The 23,907-nt window shown below is 40.6% G+C and overlaps 2 protein-coding genes across 2 annotated transcripts; both read right to left on the bottom strand.

Moving 5' to 3' along the window:
* Window positions 1-1,019: 1,019 nt before the first annotated feature.
* LOC116544003 (beta-1,3-galactosyl-O-glycosyl-glycoprotein beta-1,6-N-acetylglucosaminyltransferase-like) lies at window positions 1,020-2,340 on the bottom strand. Its single transcript, XM_032270079.1, is given in 2 exon segments — window positions 1,020-2,017; window positions 2,020-2,340. Coding segments are annotated over 2 exon segments (1,281 nt in total). The 5' UTR covers window positions 2,303-2,340.
* A 7,418-nt stretch (window positions 2,341-9,758) lies between these two features.
* Window positions 9,759-10,697, bottom strand: LOC116544012 (olfactory receptor 1A1). The gene has a single exon (XM_032270089.1). It carries the CDS (start codon window positions 10,695-10,697, stop codon window positions 9,759-9,761), a length of 939 nt encoding a protein of 312 aa, XP_032125980.1.
* Between the last annotated feature and the right edge of the window lie 13,210 nt (window positions 10,698-23,907).

Genomic DNA, 23,907 nt, shown 5'->3' with positions numbered 1-23,907 from the left:
GGAGGTGGACACAGTGAATTTAATGAACAACAGCCTTAATTTTGAGAATAGTGTCGATTGCTGGTTTTTAAACTCATTATGGGCCTCAGACATTGTTTAAATAAACTCTTTTCCTCCCCCTCCCACTCCCCGGCGCCTTAAACCTGCATCATCCTCTCTTAGTTCTCTGCACTAATTGCTGGCAGTCAGATGGCACAGACAATAATTTAGGGTCCAGTGAAAGTAACACAGCTTGATAGCAGAGTCTTGGAGACTGAGGAAAGGAAGATAGAGGTGAATCTCTAGAAAAATTGAGTGTTTCTCTTTGTAGAAGCTATAATAATAATTTTTTTAAAAAGGTGCCTTAACTTTGCTAATTACCTAAGGTGACTTGTGGAAATTCACTAAACTAGAAATTGTTATTTTTTGGTTTTTGGAAGTGTGCATTGTTGCAAGCAAAAATAACACAAAACAAGGTTAAGCCCATTTTAAGCTCCCCGATATGACATCCAGAGACACACTACACAGTACAGTATTAGAGCAGAAAATGATTTGCAAAAATCATTTAGAGTAAAATCAAATTTCTATTTCAACAAATATATCATCAGATTAATTGTATCATTGATTAACTGTTGCTATGCCTTTATTCATACCAGAAAAATGGTCACATTTAAAATTCTCAAAATAGTTTTGGCACAGGTCACATCCACTTATTTTGCTAAGTCCCTGAGCGCGTTGAACAGGCTGACCTTAGGCATCGGGCGCTTCCCCAGACACCCTGGTCCTCTCCCCAGAATGCCTTGCTACCTGATCTGGCCTCAAGGCTACTTTCACTCTTCCCACCATTAACTCTTGGTGAACATTTAATGCTATCACGTTTCTAGCCAATGTGCTCTGCAGAAACCATGGAGCATCTCTGACAAGAAGACCTAGAGCCCCCGCCCCAAAATGGACCTCATACCATCTTCCCTACGCTTACTGACAGGGAAGGGGAACCTTTTGTGTATCCTTCCTATTATTCATAAAATTGCCTGTAATGGTCAGTGTTTTAATGTCTCCAAAGCCTTATGTCTCAGATGCTCCTCCAAACACTGGATAGCAAAGAGGTCAATATTCATGTCAAACTTATTGGCAGACAAGTGGTGCTTGCGCAGCATCCAGTTCAAGTCGCCAGCTCCGAAAATGCACACCGAGCGCACGAGCACCCCGCCGCACAGTGGGTAGGGAGCACCCTTGGAAACATCACCCTCAAAGTACTGCCACTTGACAAACCTGGCAACCGCGTGCATGTCAGACAAATCGTACTTATGGCTGGCAGGGCGTGATCCCCGGACTTCAGGAATCCTCTGGATGGTAGCCCAGAGATACTCATCAGGGCTACATGTGTCTTGCGCCCACTCCATAAACTTTTGGATTTTTTCATTCTGTAGTACATACCCCACATACTCCCTACTGACCACAAAGTAGGCACTGCCAGAAAAAGGGGGCGTTTCCAGCGGAGGAAGCATTTTGACAGTCCCTGTGTTTGTCAACTTTCCATGAATGACCTCAGACCGCTTTTTCCGCCTTTCTTCTTCACTGGATGGCATCCTCTCCGTTTCCAGGCTGTTTTCTCCCATCAACAGCTTGAGCTTCCTGACATTTTCTAGGTTGGTTTTAATAGGAAAATCCATACCACAAAGAGTTATCAAGTACTTCCAGTTCGCCCTCATTGTACGGAAGTCCTTCATGCAGTTGAGGTCAGCCTGAACCCGGCTCCCCGAGGCATAAACCACACTCTCCGATGGGCTGGCCACGAAGACGTTACTGAAACAGGAAGCAATGCCCATCACTGCAGCTAAATAGGAATCCTCCGATTTTTTGTCCGCATGAACGCAATAGAAATTCTGAGGCATATAGATGGCCCTCAGTAGCCCATCAAGCATTTCGATCTTGTGATGAACCACGATAGAACATGCTATTGGAAACTCTGCCTCTTCTTTACTAAGGGGCTCTACGATATATTTGCGCCTCTTGATGAAAGAATCAGTCACTGGTCGTTTATATAGTCATCAGGTGTTCACCGAGGGCGCTTTTTAAATTTCACTGTTAGGATCTCAAGCTTTACCTTTTGGATTTCATTTACATCACCCTGTAAAACTTTGGTGCAGGTAACATCACTGCTGGGATTCTCCCCAGCAAGCTCCAAGTGTCTGACACTTACAAATTCGGGCTTCTGATGAATCCTTAAAACGGAGAAGGTGATTAGGGAAAACACAAAGACCACAAAGTAGTATTTAGTGGGATAAGAAAAAAGTCTCCTTCGCAGCCACTTCCTGAGCATTTCAAACAACAATCAGGGATTTCCTTTGTGAAGGGCAGTCTTCTGCGCTCCAGGCTCCAGTGATTTTTCCTCCGTTGTGGCCTTGAACATTGTCAGTTTGCATTTATCAGAACTGCAATGGCATCTTGAAATGAAGACCATCACCGGAGTGGGCGTCTGGCCCGGAGGCGCAGGAAGACATCCTGCCGCTCCTCGTCCGCCAAGCTCCCGCCCCGCGCGGCGCTCCAGGCGCTGGGGAGCTGCACCTGCAGCCCTCGGCTTTTTTCACTCATTGTCTATGTGAGATTCAGCCACATGGTTGTACGTGGTTGTAGAATTTTTCGTGCTCATTGCTGTATGGTATTCTATTGTGTGAATATACCACTAAAAATTCAATTATAGGCGTAAGTAATATCTGGTTTTTGGCTTTGAGTCATGTAGCGACACACATCTCTTGGGCATACATACTTAAGAGTAGAATTTATGAATCATGTGACAGGCCTATGTGTAGTTTTTGTAGCCAGTGCTAAACACTTTTCCAAGTACTGGACTTGTATCAATTTTCCCTACCTCCAGAAGTGTATGGGAGTTCTAGTTGCTCAATAAATACCTTAACATGATTTAGTATTTTTCATGCTTTTCGTTTTAGCTATGGTGGTGAGTATAGTGGTATCTCAGCATGGTTGAAATTTTTTAATAAGATACATAATAGAGGTACATGTGATCATTTAATATCGTCACAAAATTTGTCAAGATCAAGTCAATGTCATTGGGATATATATCGTCTTAAATATTTCTCTTTTATTTATGCTAGAAACATTTGAATTATTCCCATTTTGCTATTTTGAAATATACAATAGATTATTGTAAACTATACTCAGTCTTATTGGTCAAACCGTACCTTTGTACCCGTTAATCAACCTTTCTTCATTCCCCTCCCCTTACTCGCCTCCGGTGACCACCAGACTGCTCGTTTATTGTCATGGGATCTACTTTTTAAACTTTCACATATTGAGTGAGAACATACAGTATTTGTCTTCCTGTGTTTGACTTCTTTCACCCAACATAATGACTTCTAGTTTCATCTGTTCTGCTCCAAAGGATAAGTTTGTTTGTTTTTTTGGCTGGATAATAGTCCATTGCATATATATGCCACATTTTCCTTGTTTGTTCATCCTTCGATGGGGACTTAGGTTGCCATATTTTGGCCATTGTGAATAGTGATGCGGTAAACGTGGAAGTGTAGCTATCTCTTCGATAGATTAATTTTCTTTCTTTTGAATATATGTCCAGCAGTGGAATTGCTGATTTCCATTTACCTTTCTCTGATGACTAATGATGTTAAACACTTTTCATAGATTCATCATCTAGAAGTATATCGTCTTTGTCAATCACCTACTCAAGTCTTCTGCCCATTTTTTTCCATTGGGTGATCTGCTTTTTTAAAAAAATGTTGATTTGTAGTTTTTCATATTTTCTAGCTATGAGTCTTTTGACAGATATTTGTAATAAGACTATCTTACCCACCTTTGTGAGTTGGCTTTTATTCAATTAATGATGACGTTAGAGAAGAGTTTCAATTTTAATGTTTCAGTTTATCAATTTTAAATAGAGCTCTCTATTTTTTTTTTTTTTTTTTTTTTTGAGACGGAGTTTCACTCTTGTTACCCAGGCTGGAGTGCAATGGCACGATCTCGGCTCACCGCAACCTCCACCTCCTGGGTTCAGGCAATTCTCCTGCCTCAGCCTCCTGAGTAGCTGGGATTACAGGCATGCGCCACCATGCCCAGCTAATTTTTTGTAGTTTTAGTAGAGACGGGGTTTCACCATGTCGACCAGGATGGTCTCAATCTCTTGACCTCGTGATCCACCCACCTCGGCCTCCCAAAGTGCTGGGATTACAGGCTTGAGCCACCGCACCCGGCCTATTCTTCATTTTTGATAGAGACATCATCTCCCTATTTGCCAAGGTTGGTCCCGCACTCCTGGGCTCAAGTAACCCTCCCACCTTGGCCTCCCAAAGTGCTGGGATTACAGGCGTGAGCCACCGCGCCTGGCGAGCTCTCTATATCTTAAGAAATATTTGCTAAATCTTTGCCATGTTCTCTATTATTTCATCTGAAAAATTTACTATTTTACCTCTCACATTTAGACCTGCTATCAATGTGGCATTGATATTTTTATTCAGTGAGGTAGAGGTCAACATACATTCTTTTTCCTGAAGTGTGGATATTCAATGGATCCAGTGCCATTTACTGAAAAAAAATCCTTTCCTTGCTCCATTGCAGTGGAAATCTTTATCATCAGTCCGGTGACTATATATATGAATCTGTTTCTGGAATCTTAATCTGTTTCATTTGTCAGTTTGCCTATCCTTATATCAATACTCTACATATTAATTATTATATCTTTTAATATGATTGTTACATGATTTGCTTGTTCTTCTTCTCTAGTATTTCCTTTTTTTCTTTGAGACAGAGTCTTGCTGTGTTGCCCAGTCTGGAGTATAGTGAATGGTACAGTCTCAACTCACTGCAGCCTCTGCCTCCTGGGCTCAAGCAATTCTCCTGCCTAAGCCTCCCAAGTAGCTGAAATTATGTGCCACCATGCATGACTAATTTTTGTATTTTTAGTGGAGAGGGGTTTCACTATGTTGACCAAGCTGGTCTTGAACTCCTGGCCTCAGGTGATCCACCTGCCTCAGCCTCCCAAAGTGCTGGGATTATAGGCGTGAGCCATGGCACCTGGCAGGAATTAGTGTCCTTTTAAAAGAAACTCCAGAGAGCTCCCTTGTCCCCTTCTGCCATGTGAGAACACGGCAAAAAGATGGCCATCTATGAATCAGGAAGTGGGCACTCACCAGACACTGGATATTCTGGCAAATGGATCTTGAACGTCCCAGCCTCCAGACAGAACTGTGAGAAATAAATGTGTGCTATGTATGTCACTCAGTCTATGGTATTTTGTTATGGCAGCCTGAATGGATTAAGACGTGTTCTTTGAAGGTATTGAGACCCTTCCCTGTTCCCCAACAGCTTTTAGGGTTTTGTTAATGGTTGGTTTTTGGTAGTTTTCTCCATTATGCCTGCATTTGGTTTTCTTTCCATTTATACTGCTTGGGATTTGCTGAGCTCCTTCAACTTGTAGTGTTATGTCTTCTGTTGGTTTGAAAAATTCTTGGTTAATTATCTTCTCAAACACTGATCCTGTTCCATTCTCTTTCTCCTGTTCTTCTGGGACTCCAGTTATATATAATTAGGCCTTCTGTGCATGTTCCATGTATCTCTTATGGATGCATCTGTTTCTTTTTTCCTTTTTTTTTTTTTTTTGTGCTTCAATTTAGGTATTTCATATGACCTGTCTTCTAGTTTATTGATTCTGTATCTTGATATATCCAACTTTTTAAATTCATCAACTGAGTTCTGAATTTCATGAATTGTATTGTTCACTTCCAGAATGTCCATTGTGCTTTTTTATTTATGTCATTTGCTAGTAAAAGTTATTCATCTTTTTATCTATTTCACATACTAATTGTTATTTTAAATTCCTTATCTCCCATGTCTAAGATCAGAACATCTTCCAATCTTTATTTTTTTGGTCTTAATTATTAGGCATGTCATTTTGCCTCTTGCATGTGTGTAGTAATATTTTATTATGTGCTGGAAGTTATGGATACCAGGGTTATAGTGACTTCAAGGGTTGTTTTCTCTACCAGAGATGGTTCTTCTTTTCCTCTTTTATGCAGATATGGTGAGTGGGTTGATCCCCTCAATTCGATCAAGAATTGATTTGGGCTTAGGATTGGGTTGTAACTTTAGGAAGGTTAAGTTAACTTGTTTTCCTAGATTGTTTCCTCCTTGGGATTTTCATGCATCTTGGTCTCCGTAGCCCTGAAAAGTAATGAGAACCTTTCTTCAGAGGTTTTTAGCTTAGTTCTTTGGACTTTGCCTCCATGAAAATTCAATGTTTGGCAAACATCTTGAGGGAGGGACCAGATAAGTGTTCAAAGAAGGCCTCTTCTAACTGTGTGTTTTCTTCCTCAGTCCTGAAAGTCGGCAGAAGATTTTTTTCTGCGTTTTAGTAGCCTCTGCCGAAGTTTCCAGCATTCTATCAGAGCCAGAAAGTGTCTCATGGGGAGAACAGTAAATGGGTTTGAGGCCCCTCAGGTTTCAAAATTGTTATTCCAATCTTGAGTGAATGCTACATGCTTCCATTTCCCCCAGCACAGATCCTCTACCTCAGTCTGTGCTCAGATTCAGCAACATTTTTTTTTTTTGGGATAGAGTCTCACTCTGTTGCCAGGCTAGAATGCAGTGTCATGGTCTCAGCTCACTGCAACCTCTGCCTCCTGGGTTCAAGAGACTCACCTTCCTTAGCCTGCTGAGTAGCTGGGATTACAGGTGTGTGCCACCATGCCCAGCTGTTTTTTTTTTTTTTATTTTTGAGATGGAATCTCACTCTGTCACCCAGGTTGGAGTGCAGTGGCACAGTCTTGGCTCACTGCAACCTCCGCCTCCCTGGTTCAAGTGACTCTTCTGCTTCAGCCTCCCAAGTAGCTGGGATAACAGGCATACGCCACCACACCCAGCTAATTTCTGTATTTGTAGTAGAGACAGAGTTTCACCATGTTGGCCAGGATGGTCTCGATCTCTTGACCTTGTGATCCGTCCACCTCAGCCTCCCAAAGTGCTGGGATTACAGGCTTGAGCCACCGCGCCCGGCCCAGAAAATTTTTTAAAATGTAAAAAAGAAAGAAAATTTATGACATTGATTTGGTTGCTTTGTAATGTTGGTAAATGTTATACATATAGTATCTGTAGCAAAAGGCAGCTGGAACAGTAAATGAAATTATGCAAATAGAGCTTCAGCATTTTACATAATGTGGTATGACATTAACTGTAAATGGCCTGTGAGAAGCTAAGTATGTATATTGAAATCCCACAGCAACAAATGAAAACATAAAATAAAGGGGAATAACTTTATTCAATAGGAATCATGAAAGGACTTCTAAAAGGAATTATACAAAGGACTATTACCATGGCTGGAGCGTCCTCTCTGCTTGTTGAAGTTCTATCCATGTTTCCCGCTGGTGCACACATCCTGACTTAGTTGACTACCTGTCCTTATTATTCTGTATTCCCTCTACAGACCCTCTGTGGAGTCAGAGGAAGAGCATTCAGCACGAGGAAAACTGGGCACAAATACGAGATCTGCATTTTTCTAATTGAAATACATGGACTAAGTCACTTTATCTTTTCGAGATGTGACATCTTCGTCTGGAAGGAGGGCTATTGCCATCTGTGCCACAAGACTGTTTTGAAAATTGAAAGAGATGATAATATATGTGATACACTAAATGCACACACCCACATGCATACGTACATCTCATATTTAATGAAATGGCTACTTTCTCTGAACCTACCTGGCACATTTTTACTTTTTTGTCGCACTTTCTTCCTTGTTTCATTTTTTTCAAAAACAAATACTTGAGTGCTCAGTGAATAGTTCGTGATAATACACTGTGCTACGTCCCTTGACTGATATAAGAGGGAGAGAGACCTATAGTTTGACTTGGAGGGACGTCAAGTCTTGACTGTACAAGTGTTTTCCTTCCCCAGCTAGAATCCTCATTCTCCATCATGGCTTGCTTTCTTGAAATTTATTCATTCTGCAGTCCTCTTTGTTTGAAAACTTTACTTACCAGCTCCCCTCTGATCCATGTTTTGTTAATTTTGTTCCAAAGCATTATATCTTCATTCTACTATTTAATTCAATACCTCCACAAGAGTCACAGGAACACTAAAAACACTCCCAAAATGGAACTATTTTTTTCCTAAATTATTCTTTTGTTCACTAATGTCATTAAGGGCATCTTTTTCCCTTTAGACACAAACTCAAAATCTTGTAGACATCTTCTTATTTATTGTTATGGTAATAATTCATTCTATTGTTTCTATTTCCACATTACCTTTGCATCTAGACGGTAGATGCAAAGAAGGATACCTTCTCATACAGTATCTATCCTCTTTGGTACTTACTATTTCACTATGGGCAATAAACATCTCCTTCCATTTGGCCTTACTGAGTTTTTTTTTTTTTTTTTTTTTTTTAAAAGGGGTTTACTTATGTTACCCAGGCTGGAGTGCAATGGCGCGATCTCGGCTCACCGCAACCTCCGCCTCCCGGGTTCAGGCAATTCTCCTGCCTCAGCCTCCTGAGTCGCTGGGATTACAGGCACGCTCCACCATGCCCAGCTAATTTTTTGTATTTTTAGTAGAGACGGGGTTTCACCATGTTGACCAGGATGGTCTCGATCTCTTGACCTCGTGATCCACCCGCCTCGGCCTCCCACAGTGCTGGGATTACAGGCTTGAGCCACCGCGCCCGGCCCGGCCTTCCTGAGTTTATCCATAACAGCAAAATTAGTCTTGTATTCATTTTGTATCTTCACTCTCTCTTCCCCAAATTGCTTTAAGCGATGTCTAATTTAATTAGATTCCTGGTCTCATCACACTTCCCTCCTCCCTCACTGCTCTCTTATCTATCCATCTTGATTAAAGAGAAGTTCTTTTCATGGTTTCATTCAGAGCTTTTATCTATGTATCTATATAACTCTCTATCATAATTTCAAAATATCCCTGGACTCACCACTTAATCTGAATATTAGGACTGTAATAATAACCTTATTCCCCCACCTCCCCTCTTGAATTTTCTCTTATCCTGAATCCTGTGGTCATTCTTTCTTTTGCTTTTGTTTTTATTATTATTTTTATTAATGACTGTCATTTTAGTAAGATTTTAGGACGAGTTGTGTTATCTTTAGATATAGTCTAGTCTAAACTATGAAGTAAGCACGAAAATATTTCCCCAGGTCAGTTTCTTGAAAGGTTTTAAGAATGAAAAAACCATGTCTGGTTTGATTATCTCTAATTATAAAATTACATTTCAGAAACGAATATCTCCTTCATTCATTCCACTTCCACCAATATTTATTGGATGCACTTTATATGACCGAGATTGCGAAGGTACAGTGATGTGTAAAGACAACTCCTACCCTCAGAGGCTTGCAAGCCTAATAAGGGTGATTAAACTTAATAGTCAAATAAAAATGGACACATGAATAGTGATTTGCAATATTAAAAGCAGGAGCTATTGTGGTCAACACACCATGTGACCCATGTAGGGCACTTACGATTATTCCTAACATTTAGATGTGAAAGCTGAGGCTCAGATCTTCCCAACTTGACTCTGCTAGTCAGGATTCACACCCAATATTACTCTACTGCCACTCTGCCAGAAAGAGCAGCAATTAGTTGAAAGTGATAATTTCAATAAGATGGCTCATTAAAATGTTGTAAGATTTCCGAGAAAATGAATTTCAGGCTGGAAAGAACAAAGACTGCCTCTCGTAGGAGGATGACATCAGAGCTGGATTTCCAATATACCATAATTGGTGACTACAGTATCATTGATGCCCTCACATTGGTTTTGAGGAAATTCTCTTGCTGAAGAGTTTCCACAGGGCAGCCTTCATGTCCCGATTTCTCAGACTATAGATGAAAGGATTTAACACTGGGGTCACTGCCATGTACATTACAGTTACCACCGCATCTTTTAGGCTGTAATTGCTCAAAGGGCGGAAATACATGCCCATGACGGTACCATAATACAAACAGACAACTGTGAGGTGGGAACCACAGGTGGAGAAGGTCTTGACCACGCCCTTGGTGGAAGGAACCCGGAAGACTGTGGAGAAGACCTGAACATAGGAGACAATGATGCATAGTAACGGCAGAGAGAAAACACCAACCCCTAAGTACATCATCTTCACATTAAAGTGGATGTCAGAACAGGACAGCTTTAGCAAGGGGGTAATGTCACAGTAGAAATTGGCCACTTCCTGGTTTCCACAGAAGGACAAACTAGCTGTGAGGAGAGTGTGGAAGACAGCGTTGGCATTTCCAATCACCCAAGACCCAACAACTAGGAGGACACAAGACCGTGGACTCATAATTGCTGTGTAGTGAAGTGGACGGCTGATGGCCACAGCTCGATCATATGCCATGGCAGCCAAAATATAGCTGTCTGTGTTCCCCAAAGCTATCATGAAATACATCTGCATTAGGCATCCCCCAAAAGAGATCGATTTGCTGCCCAAGAGATGGTTGGCCAGCATCTTAGGGATGGTTACAGATGAGAAGAAGATGTCAACCAAGGAGAGGTTGGCAAGAAAAAAATACATGGGGCTGTGAAGACGAGCATCAGAGCAAATGGCTAGGATGATGAGCAGGTTTGCAATCAATGTGGTGGGGTAAATGAACAGGAAGAGGATAAAGAAGAAATCTTCCTGTTCCTGCTGACCGGTAACTCCCAGGAGGATGAATTCAAGTGTAGAAGACTGGTTATTTTCCCTCATGGCTTCTTCAGCACGAAAGAGAAGAGGAATATTATTATATTAGCATAGTTACTGTGTTTAGTGATAATCCTCCATCACTTCTGACTTAAGTAATGCAGCTGTCTATACACCTGAGTTTATTAAATCATAGGGATAGCCAATATTTTGGGGGAAAATCCCTGTAGGTCAATAGGACTAATTGTCATTCACTCCTTGACAGACATGTCTGAAAAGTGAGCAGTCTCTAAATCAAAAATGCCCATCCTTCCTGTTCCAAGCACCACCATTAAACACCTAGAAATTAATCATATAACAAATATTTAAGTGTCATATCCTATGGTCTAGTCACTTTGCTAGACCTCATGAAGAAATCGTAAATATGTGACAAATACAGTTTATTCATCTATTTATTCAAGACATGGTCTCCGTTCTCAAGAACATTACAACTTAATGGAGAAGCCAAAATGACACACTAATTTTATTACACATGATAAGGAAAGGACAGCATTTTGAAGTCTTTGACAAACTACCCCAGTGCATTTAGGTCCTACTAAAGCAGTCTGGAGAATTTTCCTCCCAGGTGTCTCATTTTCAAAGTAAATTTTCATTTCCTTTAAAAAAAAATAAGGAAAAAAATAGGTTTTTATCTCTTTGGCAAGCCCTCAAATATATACCATCACAATGTCTTTCTTCCCAGTCTTCTCTTTCTGGGTGATTCACACAACTCCTTAGTGGCTTCAACCATTGCTTAGTAAGCTGTCAGCTCTACCTGTAGGTGTGAACTTTTCCTTCCATTTTTCCACTTCAGTCATCTACCAACATGACCTAACTGCATACACTGCACATCCAACCTAAGATGAGGGCAAGATTTTGGGAGAAGGAAAACCACAACTTGTTTATTTTACCACCTTCAAATAGATTATTATGGAATATTTCCATTTTTTACTTTTTTTTTCCAAGACAGAGTCACCTAGGCTGAAGTGCTGTGGTGCGATCTTGGCTCACTGCAAACTCTGCTTCCCAAGTTCAAGTGATTCTCCTGCCTCAGCCTCCCAAGTATCTGGGCTTATAGGCATTCACCACTATGCCTGGCTAGATTTTTTTGTATTTTTAGTAGAGACAGGGGTTTCACCATATTGGCCATGCTGGTCTCAAACTCCTGACTTGAGGCGATCCGCCCGCCTTGGCCTCCCAGGGTGCTGGGATTATAGGTGTAAGCCACCATGCCCAGCTGAATACTTTCTATTGTATGTATCAGTAAGTTTTCTCTTAAAATTTCTTGAGTCAAATCCAGGTGTGTTTCTTGCATTCCCCACATGGGGGATGCTCACAAGCTTAATCACTCAGTTTATCTCTCACCTCTACATCTAATCTTGTTGATTCTTTATTTAAAATAATTATTACATAACTCAGCCTTTCTACTAAATGTCTCAATGCTTAGCTCCGTCGTTGTTTTCTACCTGAATTACTGTAATGCTAACTTAACTGCCTGACTCTAGGTTCCCTCCTCTTTGATCCATCTTGTACTCTAAGACTTAAATTATAGCAGCAACTATCAGCTGCTTAGTCAAATCCATATTGTTCTCTTCTTCCTGGACATTCAATTAGACTACATTTCCCAGACTCCCTTGCAGTGAGGTGTGCTCATGTGACTGAATTCTAGCCATTCCACATATATGTCCCAGTTCTGGGCTCCTCTACACCTTCTTACCCTCATGCCAATTGGATGCAAATGGAGAGGAGGCTGAACAGGAGGATGGTAACATATGGTAGAATGAACCTGTATCCCTAGTACTCCACATTCAGAAGAACCTCTCACCACCAAAGACATTTATTGTAACTGTGATGTAGGAGAGAAATAAACCTTTACTTTGTTTAAGCCATTTTACATTTTGCGATCGACTTGTGACAGCAGTCCAGGATATCATACGGCATTTACTAATTTTTCTAAAGAGGTCTTGATTCAAAAATTTACTAAATCTATAATTAATTCAATCCTCACTTCTCAACATCTCTCATTGTACATGTTTGAGTAATATGCTAGGCATGAGGGATGTAGGTCTAATTATCTTTATCATTTCTATTGATTCAGGAGGTAGAAAGAAATTATCTAGGCAGATAGAGTAAAAGAGTCTTTGGCAGAACTTCCCTTTTTAACAAAAAGCAGCCCCAATTTTTTTTTCTCACAGGGCAACCTGAGAAATCGAGCTGCAAACATAGATAAGCAAGCTGGAAGCCTGCACAGAAGGCTGGCAGCTGTGACAATAGAAGAGGGCCACCTGGTGGCCTGACATAGCCAACATATAGGCTGCATCTTCCTTTTTTTTTTTTTTTTTTTTTTTTTGTTATCACAAAATAAGGGACTGGGCAACATGGTGCAGGCCAGACAGAGAACCTACCTGCATAATTAAAGATTAGGGTGGGGGCTACCAGAAATTCATGCTTTATTGCAAATGTCACTTCTAGTCCTAACCAGTTTTTCATCCCCTATGCAAATGGAACACCTGGTCCAGCCAATCTTTCCTGCCCCATGTAAATCAGACCCTGCCTCCTCACCAGCCATCTAAAACTCCCCATGCATTTCACTGCAGATCCGGCAGCCCATTCATTTCTCCAGGACCCCTCTCTCCAGCAGAGAGCTATTCTCTTTCTGTCACCTGTTAAACTTCCACTTTTAACCTCACTCTTTGTGTGTCCATGTCCTTGAGCCATGAGACAACGAACCTCAGATATGACCCCAGACAAGGAGGCCATTCCATAATTATGATGCACTTTCTCATATCTGCACCTAAAGAAGTTTGATTTTCTCTCTTGAGATGCCCTCCCTCTTGTTCAAACAGAATCATAATACTGCAGGTTTCAAATGGGTCAGTAAATCTGGAGAGCCCAGAGAGCATGATTAGCTCATATGGTATGAAAATGTGATTCAGAGGTGGAGCTCTTGGCATCATGGCAGACTGAGTTGATGATGACGGTTCTCATTCCTGTTAAAATACATTGAAGTTATATAAAAATATCAAAGTAAAGAAAAAAACCCAAAACACATAATCATACCTAAAAGAAAGAAATAGGAATATTTTAGTATGAGAAACAAAAATAAAACTCAGAACAAGAAACATGAGCCATAGCGATGCTATGGTGGCCCCTTGGGGGGTCTCCACTCAGACATTAGGTAGTTCTTATGAGCTGGGTTTACAGATGTGACCACATATCCACACAAAGCAGGGAGATTAATTTGAGACTGTTAAAAACAACCCTATGTGTGAAGAGAGCACTAGAAAGAATTTTGCCATATAAGAATTAGAAATAAAAGAACAAAAAGATAAGAATTAACGGAAAATATGATTGTCTACAAAGAAAACCTAAGGGAATCTCTAGATAAAGATATTTTGGCAAGTTTGTTCATTATAAACAAATATTTCAAAACTCAATACTCGTACTTAAAATCATTTCTTATACTTAAGAAACACTAAATTAGAAAATACAATTCATTTTTCTTTTTTCCCAGAGACCCTTTTCCTAGTGCAAGAAAATATAATTTTAACAAAGATTTACTTTAAAAAAACACAAAATAGCCATAGAAAATTTTAAGGAATCTAGATATAATTCTAATAAGAGATCCAAAATTGATTTTAAAAATTAATAAGCTTTACTGAAGAACAAAAAAAAGAATATTTAAAAGGTGATAAGGTAAATTACATTAATGGAAGACTCAATGTTGTAAAAATGTCAATCCTCTTCCAATTAATCTAAATTTAATGCAACCCCAAACCAAATACAAGTTTCTTTTAAACATCAGTTTAGCAAACTGATCCAAAAATTCATGTAGGAGGCCAGGTGCAGTGGCTCACATCTGTAATCCCAGCACCTTTGAAGGCTGAGGTGGGTGGATCACCTGAGGTCAGGCATTCGAGACCAGCCCGGCCAACATGACAAAACCCCATCTCTACTAAAAATATGAAAATTAGCCGGGCATGGTGGTACACACCTGTAATGCCAGCTACTTGGGAGGCTGAGGCAGGAGAATTGCTTGAACCCAGGGGTGAAGGCTGCAGTGAGCTGAGATCATGCCACTACACTCCAGCCTGAGGGAAAGAGCAAAATTCTGACTCAAAAGAAAAACTTGGAATAAAGAGGAGAGACAAGACAATTTGAGGAAAGAAAAAGAAGAAGAAATTGTCTCATTAGGTATAAAAAAGGTTTACTGTGATAATTCAGTCACTGGAGTAATACTGACTTAGAGACTGACAGAGAAAATCAGTATTTGGTCTAACAGACTTGGGAGGCCAGATGCAGATGAAGTGTTTCTTAGAGGGTGGCGTATGGCATGAGGTGGATTGGAAACAGGTAGGGAATGGATGAACCGACTAGCCCAGAGTTATTGCACAACTGGTTATCTATATATGAGAATACAGAAATATAATTCCTAAAGGGTTAATCTGGAAAGCAAAACACCAAAACATTTAGTGGAAAATTTGTGTATGCTATCAATATAGGAATTGATTTCCTACAAACTCATAAGAAAAAGACCAACAGGCTGGGCGTGGTGGCTCAGCACTTTGGGAGCCTGTAATCTCAGCAATTTGGGAGGCTGAGGCGGGTGGATCACCTGAGGTCGGGAGTTCAAGACCAGCCTGGTCAACATGTGAAACCCCATCTCTCCTGAAAATATAAAAATTAGCCAGGCATGCTGGCAGGCGCCTGTAATTCCAGCTGCTCAGGAGGCTGAGGCACGAGAATGGCTTGAATCCAGGAGGCGGAGATTACAGTGAGCCGAGATTACACCACTTTACTCCAGCCTGGGCCACAGAGTAAGATTCTGTCTCCAAAAAAAAAAAAAAAGAAAAGAAAGAAAGAAAAGGACCAATAAGATGGCAGAAGATAGTGGGCCAAAGACTTGGATAGGTGAGTCATAGAGAGGAAATTGGCATGACCCAATAAGCAAAAGACCTTTAATTAAATTAAAAAATAAATTTAACATATTTAATCTTAGAGTGTGTAAAGTGTAAAACTCTGACAATTCCAAGTGCTGGGAAAAATGAATACATTAGTATTATATTACATTTAGAAAGCCATTAGCTCATATCCAGGAAAGTTGAAATTCATACATCTCTGACCCAGCAATTCTGCTTTCTGCTTAGCCTCTAGAGAAACCATAGCATATGGGTGAAAGAAGACAGGTACAAGATAATTTCAGCCACTCAGGAGGCTGATGTGAAAGAATTGCTTGAGTCCAGGAGTTCAAGACCAGCCTGGGCAACAGTGTGAGACACCATCTTGAAAAAAAAAAAAAAAAAAAAAAAGGGAAAAGAAAACAGACGGGCACAATATGCATTGTCATATAGGAAAGAGCAATGGTCTACCCACGGAGGACTGGATAAGTAAATCATGCTATTTTTTGGTTTTTTGTTTGTTTGTTTTGAGATGGAGTCTTGCTCTGTTGCCCAGACTGGAGTACAGTGGCATGATCTCAGCTCACTGCAACCTCTGCCTCTCAGGTTCAAGAGATTCTCCTGTCTCAGCTTCCTGAGTAGCTGGGATTACAAATGGGTGGCTATTTTCTTACTAATGAATCCTATACAGTAGTTAAAATGAATAAATTCATGGGGTAAATTAGGGAAGAAAAGCAATGTGATTATAAAATGCAAGCTGCTGGAAGATATATGGTATGTTACAAAATATATGTAAATTTTAACATGTAAAATAACATGTTTGTATGTGGTAAAAGTGTAAATTCTGAATAGGAATAGACTATGAACAACAGAATAGTGGTAAAGCAGAAAAATAAGATTTTGGATGGGAACAAAGAGAATTTCAAGTATATCTGTAGTATTTATTTATTTAGAGACAAGGTCTCACTCTGTTGCCCAGGCTGGAGTGCAGTGGTATGATCATGGCTCACTGCAGCCTTGAACTCCTGGTGTGAAGTGATCTTCCTGAATCAGCCTCTCAAGGGGGACTACAGGTGTGTGCCACCAATCCCAGCTAAGTTTTTTAAAATTAGTTTTGTGGATCTCCATGATGTGTTTATTTCACATGGCATGCCTGTATCAAACCATCTCAGGTACCCCATAAAGATATGGTAAATTGAATTGTACTAGGTACCCACAAAATTTTTAATAAATAATAAAAGTAATTTAAAAATTATTTTTGTAGAGACAGGGTCTTGCTATGTTGCCTACGTTGGTCTAAAACTCCTGGCCTGAAGTGATCCTCCCACTTCAGCCTCCCAATGAGTTGAAATTACCCGCATGAGCCATCACACCCGGCCTGTAATATTTCTTTAAAAAAAAAAAAAACAGTTGGAGCAAATACCTAATGTTCCATTTGTTAAATCTAGATGACGAGCTCCTGCTACGTTATTTCACATGTTCCGTGATAATTTGGTCCCCAGTCTAGCCATGGAGCTGGGTAGCTCAAGTTCATGTTTCACTGAAGGCGGGAGATAGAGAGCATGCCCCTTGTAGAGAGCTTGAGAATAAATGCAGGTTTAATTAATACTGGAAGAGGGACCCAGGGGCCATATGTCAGACTAGGAGAAAGAGGTGAAAAGACCATTCTACCACCAAGAAGAGAAGCCAGAAGATGCATCAACATGCGTGCTAGAGACGCAGCTAGAGCCTTGAGTTTGCGGGAATGAAGTCAGAGCCTTGAACATTGTGGTGCCACTAATACCCACTTTCCTGGAAAGTGTCATCCTCTGAGGTATCAGTCACATGAACGTGATGGTACTGAGAATGGTTATGCAGGGACAGAGGAGGCAAGGGTTTCCCTTTGTCATCTGGTAGCAGCGTGGACCACCAAGATACATCTCTTAGTACTTTGAGACTTCCATGATAGCTCAGCTCATCAGTGCTTTGGCAATGAAATACCATGTTTTCTAAGGGGCCCATTAGCAGGCATCAAGGTGCTTTTGTAGGTCTCTAAGACAATGCTCTTTTTGCAAGTGCGCTCTCTCTCTCTCTCTCTCTGTTGCTCTCTCCCACTCTCTCTCTTTCTCTCTCTCTCTCTTTTGTCCATCTGATCTTGAGAACTTGAATACTGGAGTCAGGCCAAGATTTGCGTTTTAATTTTGCCACTATCTCTGGGTGTGAATTTGGGGCAATTCAATTTACTGTCTTTCTATGTTTGATAAAATGATACCATGTCATAATTCTACTTACCTCTTGGACAAGGAGCCCACAGTTGCTGGCTGTCTACCCTTTAAAGTTACTGTCATAGACTCTCTTCCAATGTTTAAGTCCCTACCTGTGGAGTCAGTTCAGATGCTTTTAAAAAGGGTCCTAGCCCTGCGGCCTTCACTTCTGTTCCACAAAAAGGAAGTCTGCAGTCAGCTGGTCTAGCACTTGCTATCATCCCTTTTGAGGGCCGCCACGCTGGAGAACCAGTGGTAGGATGGGGCACAGGCTCCTGGTGCTCTGTTCCTGAGGTGGCGGACACAGGAATGAGGTGGTTTAGAAGGAGGAGCCCCCAGTTTCCCAACAGGGGAGCCGAAGGGACAAAAGGAGCTGCTGTGGATGGGCTTGAGGACAAGGAGCTGAGTTCCCTCCTCCAGGAAGCAGGGCAGGTCATAGCAGAGAGAAAACTGTGCATCAGTCACCAGGTTACCAAGTCTTGGGAAAGGTGATTCCTCCCGGACTTCATTCAAGACAAAGTTAGAGGAATTGTTGAGGTTTATTTACATACTCCTCCAACTGTGTCCCGAAGGGACCTGCAAAAAGAGCTCTGTCTTAGAGACCTACAAAAGCCCCTTGATGCCTGCTAATGGGCCCTTTAGAAAACATGGTATTTCATTGCCAAAACACTGATGAGCTGAACTGTTCCCCCAAAGGGACACAGTGACTCACAAGAGTCATCATTTCCAGGAGGAAGGATGGACCGGAGGCTTTCCAGAGTGTGTGTCTCCAAGGTCCAAGCCCTGGGGTGAGCTATTCCAACCCCGCTGCTGGATGGTGACCTCCGTCTCCTTTGCACAAATGCAGAAGTGCCCCTTGGGAGCAATAAGGATTATGGTGCGATTAAGCTCCTAGTCTTTCTTCCAGTCTACACTGGAGCCTGTCTGGTGTTCAGAGTGCAAAGGAGAGTTACACTTCATCTTTTCTCTAGAATTTATCTCAAGGAAGGTTAGAGTGGAAGTTATACTTGTCTTCAGCGTGCAGACAGTAGGTATCCTTTTTTTTTCAATTTGTAGAGTGGAAAGGGCCTAGGGTTATCCAGTCCACTTCACATCTGTGTCACCCTGATTTATGGTCATTATCCTATGACTTAGCATCTCTGGTGGTACAGAGTTTACTACCTTTCTGTAGAGGACCCTGAGAAGATGGTGGGTTTGAATTCTGGCTCTGCCACTAACTAATTGTAATTGACCTCAGATATTTATGTATTTAAGGTATTTACTCATATCTACAACGGAATAACAACAACGGCAACAACAATGTCTTCATTAAGTTGCCGTAAGGATCAAATGAATGAATATCCGAAAGCTCTTAAAACAGAGCCTGCCACATAGTTAGCACTTAGTAAATGTTAACTGTTATTACTTCCTCTATGCTTTGCTATTCCTACACTGCTACGGTTACTACCCATAAGACTGCCTGCATTACATGACTACTAGTCATAACTACTAGTCATCTGGTAGTCATTATCCAAGTCATCATGTAAGGATCATGGCCTCCAAGCTCCACCTACCTGTAATGCTGCCTGCATTACATGACTACTAGTCATGTAATTGTTGTATCATACAACTCTGCGAAATCTATCAGATTATGCACATGGTAGAGGTTGAAACATTTGCGGAATTGCATTTTCCTGTTGACGTGTTGCTGCCTGCACCTTCCTATTTGCTGTGCCGTTACCTGCCCTCTACTGAGACCACATTTTGGTTTCCTGGACATGGGCTCTCAGGCACAGATAAGATGACATTCCAGATAGATGGTTTCTTCTTAGTCATCACACCTTGCTCCCGTCTTCTTCTCAGAACTTCTTACCAATTCCGTGCTTTGTTTACTGGGCACCTATTGGGGGCAAAATTGCACAATGGCATAGAACTATGAAGAAAGTGATGGGTTTTTTCCCCTTTATTTCTTCTAAAAAAATGGGATACATGTGCCAAATGCGCAGGTTTCTTACATAGGTATATGTGTGCCCTGGTGGGTTTTATTTTAACTTTTAAGTTCAGGGGTACACTTGCAGGATGTGCGGGTTTGTTACATAGGTAAAATTGTGTCATGGGGGTTTGTTGTACTGATTATTTCATCACCCAGGTATTAAGCCTAGTACCCATTAGTTGTTTTTCCTGATTCTCTCCCTCTTCCCATCCTTCACCCTCTGATGGGCCCCAGTGTCTGTTGTTCCCCTCCATGTATCCATGTGTTCTCATCATTTGGCTCCCACTTATAAGTGAGAATATGCAGTATTTGGTTTTCTGTTATTGCGTTAGTTTGCTAAGGGTAATGACCTCCAAGCTCCAGCCATGTCCCTGCAAAGGACATAATCTTGTTCTTTTTATGGCTGCATAGTATTCCATGGTGTATATGTACCTCATTTTCTTTTCTTTTTTTTTTTTTTTTTTTGAGATGAAGTTTCGTTCTTGTTGCCCAGGCTGGAGTGCAATGGTGCGGTCTCGGCTCACTGCAACCTCCACCTCCTGGGTTCAGGCAATTCTCCTGCCTCAGCCTCCTGAGTAGCTGGGATTACAGGCACGCACCACCATGCCCAGCTAATGTTTTGTATTTTTAGTAGAGACGGGATTTCACCATGTTGACCAGGATGGTCTCGATCTCTTGACCTCGTGATCCACCTGCCTCGGCCTCCCAAAGGGCTGGGGTTGCAGGCGTGAGCCACCGCGCCTGGCCCTGTACCACAGATTCTTTATCCAGTCTGTCGCTGATGGGCATTTGAGTTGATTCCATGTCTTTGCTATTGTGAATGGTGCTGCAACGAACATATGCATACATGTGTCTTTATAATAGAATGATTTATATTTCTCTGGTTATATACCCAGTCATGGGGATTTCTGGGTCGAATGGCATTTCTGACTTTAGGTGTTTGAGGAATCAGCACACCGTCTTCCACAATGGTTGAACCAATTCACACATCCACCAACCCCTTTCTTACACATTTTTTTTTTGGCAGCCAGCACACACACACAAGATTTATTAAGATTGCCTTCTTATATGGGCATGATTTGTGGCACACCAAAACAATTACAACAGTCAGATCACAGATCATCATAACAGATACAACAGCCATAAAAAATATGGAATGTTGTGATAATTGTGAAAATGTGATACAGAGACAGGAAGTGAGCACATGCGACTGGAAGAACGGCACTGATACTCTTGCTAGATGCAGGGTTGCCACAAACCTTCAATTTGTTAGAAAACAGAAACCCAATACCAAAAACACAATCTATGTGAAAAGCAATAAAGTGAAGTACAATAAAACAAAATATTCCTGTGATTAATGGTAAACATTAAAAGTTGATCCACAAATGTCTTTTTAATCGGCAGCATGTCTGACACTATCCCTACTGGTCTGATAAAGAGAAAGCCTGTGGTGTAAGTAGGTTATTGAGAATTTTCTTTCCATTTTTACACCATACGCAAATATTAGCTCAAGATGGATTAAAGACTTAAACGCAAAACCCAACACTAGAAAACCCTGGAAGACAACCTAGGCAACCTCTTCTTATCTTTAAAAAATCCTGCTAAAAGGATGAAAGGACAAGCCACAGCTTGGGAGTAAACATTTACAAACCACATTATCTGATGAAGGACTATTATCTATTAGGTTGTTGCAAAAGTAATTACAGTTTTTGCCAAAGTAATTATTAAAAGAATTATTATTTATGAATGTAAAAAGTATTACATTACTAAAAGTAATGGCAAAAACTACAATTACTCTCACTTCAACCTAATACAATGTATAAAGAACTCCACAAACTTAATAAATTCCACTGTTCTATAGCACTGCCGGGTATGACTATGGTTAATAATATATAATTTCAAATAGCTAGAAGGGGGATATTGAATGTTCTCAACACAAAGAAACGGTAAATGTTTGAGATGCGGGACATGCTAATTACCATGATCTGATCACTATACATCATATGTAGCACATCACTATGTATCCCATAAATATGTACAATTATTATGCATCAATTTATATTTCTTTTTAAAAAGCCAACAGGAAGTGGGCAAAATATATGTGCAGATATTTTATTGAAGAGAATATACATATATAATCAACAAACGCATGAAAAGATGTTCAACATTATAAACCATTAGGGAAAGGCAAATTAAACCACAATTAGACATCACTACACATTGGTTTGAATGGCTAAAATAAAAAGTAGTGACAACACTAAATGCTGGGAATAGAAAATGTTCCAACAGGAAATAGAAAACGTTGCAGCCACTCTGGAAAGCAGTTTGGCAGTTTGTTATAAAACTAAAGAAGTGACTACCGTACAACCCAGGAATTGCACTCCTGGGCGTTTATGCCACAGAAATAAAAACTTCAGCAGTCAAGGCTGGGCATGGTGGGTCACGCCTGTAATCCTGGTACTTTGGGAGGCCAAGGTAGGTGGATCACTTGAGGTCAGGAGTTCAAGACCAGCCTGGCCAACATGGTGAAACCTCATTTTTACTAAAAATACAATTAGCTGGGCATGATGGTGGGTGCCTGTAGTCTCAGCTATTTGGGAGGCTAAGGCATGAGAATCACTTGAACCTGGGAGGTGGAGGTTGCAGTGAGCCAAGATCATGCCACTGCACTCCAGCCTAGGCAACAGAGCAAGATTCTGTCTCAAAAAAAAAAAAAAAAAAAACTTACAGTCACATAAAAATCTACACACGAATATTCATAGAAGCTTTATTTGTGATAGCGTAAAACTGGAAGCAACGCAGGTGTTCTTCAAACTGTGTACATCCATACCACGAAATATTATTCAGCAACAAAAGGAATGAACTGTGGGTACTTGCAACACCTTGGATGAATCTCCAGATAATTATGCTGAGTGGAAAAGGCTAATCCCCTAAAAATATATACTGTATGATTTCACTTACATCACATTTTTGAAATAACAAAATTATAGAGATGTAAAACAGATCAGTAGTTTCCTATCGTTAAGGCAAGGAAGGGGGTGGGAGGGAAATGGGCATGGCTATGAGAGGGCACCATGAGGGGCCTTTGTGGTGATGGAAGTGTTCCATATCTTGGTTGTATCAATGTCTATATCCTGGTCATGAAATTGTTCTAGAGTTTTTCAAGCTGTGACCACTGGAAGAACTGGGTAAAGGATACCCTGGATCTCTCTGTATTATTTCTTACAATTACAGGTGAGTCTACAATTACCTCAAAATAGAAAGTTTAATTTTAAAAAACAAAGTTGAAATTTATGGCTTTTGTTCAAGAAAGAGCATCATTGACAAAGTTACCAGAAAATACATCAAACAAAGTGATTTCCAGATATTTTCAGACACAAATATTTTCAATATCTTACAACAAATAACGGATTGATTGATATCTAGATTTATAAGACACTTCTACCAAAGAAAAATGTTAATAGGAAGAAAACCCAGAACAAAGTTGGTAAGGTATATGAAAAGAGAATTTTGGAAAGGGAAACCCAAATTGTTAACAAGATACGAAGAGACGTTAAATCTTACTTGTAATCAGAGAAGTAATGAGATAGTCTTTACACCAATCAGAACACTAGAGAGTCCGATGATACTAAGTATTGGTGAGGATATGGGATAAATGAAAATATCTTGTATTGTGATAGTAGTGTAAACTGATAGAGGCAATCAGAAGGGCAACCTATCATAGTTAGTAAAATTAATTATATCTATTTTATCTATTCATCCATTCATCTATCTATCTAACTCCTATGACCTAGCAAATATATCTCAGAGAAACTGTCTCAAGGTCCCTAGGGAGACATGCACAAGAATATTGAAAGCATTGTTTTTTTCCATTAGGGAGTTAGGTGTTCATTACATGCGGAAATGGGTAAATCTAGTAAATATTCACAGCAAACTATTATATACAACAAGCATCACTGTAGATGTAATATGGCCACACAAATAGATTTTTCTGTATTTTTTTTAGATGCAGTTTCTCTCTTGTTATCCAGGCTGGAGTGCAGTGGTGCTATCAGCTCCCTGCAACCTCTGCCTCTGGGTTCAAGTGATTCTCCTGGCCTTGGCCTCCCAAGTAGCTGGGACTA

The sequence above is a fragment of the Sapajus apella genome, unplaced genomic scaffold, assembly GCF_009761245.1.
Source record: "Sapajus apella isolate SASKATOON/1434 unplaced genomic scaffold, GSC_monkey_1.0 scaffold202, whole genome shotgun sequence".
In the NCBI taxonomy this organism is placed as follows: domain Eukaryota; kingdom Metazoa; phylum Chordata; class Mammalia; order Primates; family Cebidae; genus Sapajus; species Sapajus apella.
Note: the sequence above shows the minus strand (reverse complement) of the source record. Positions and strands in the feature narration are given on the sequence as shown.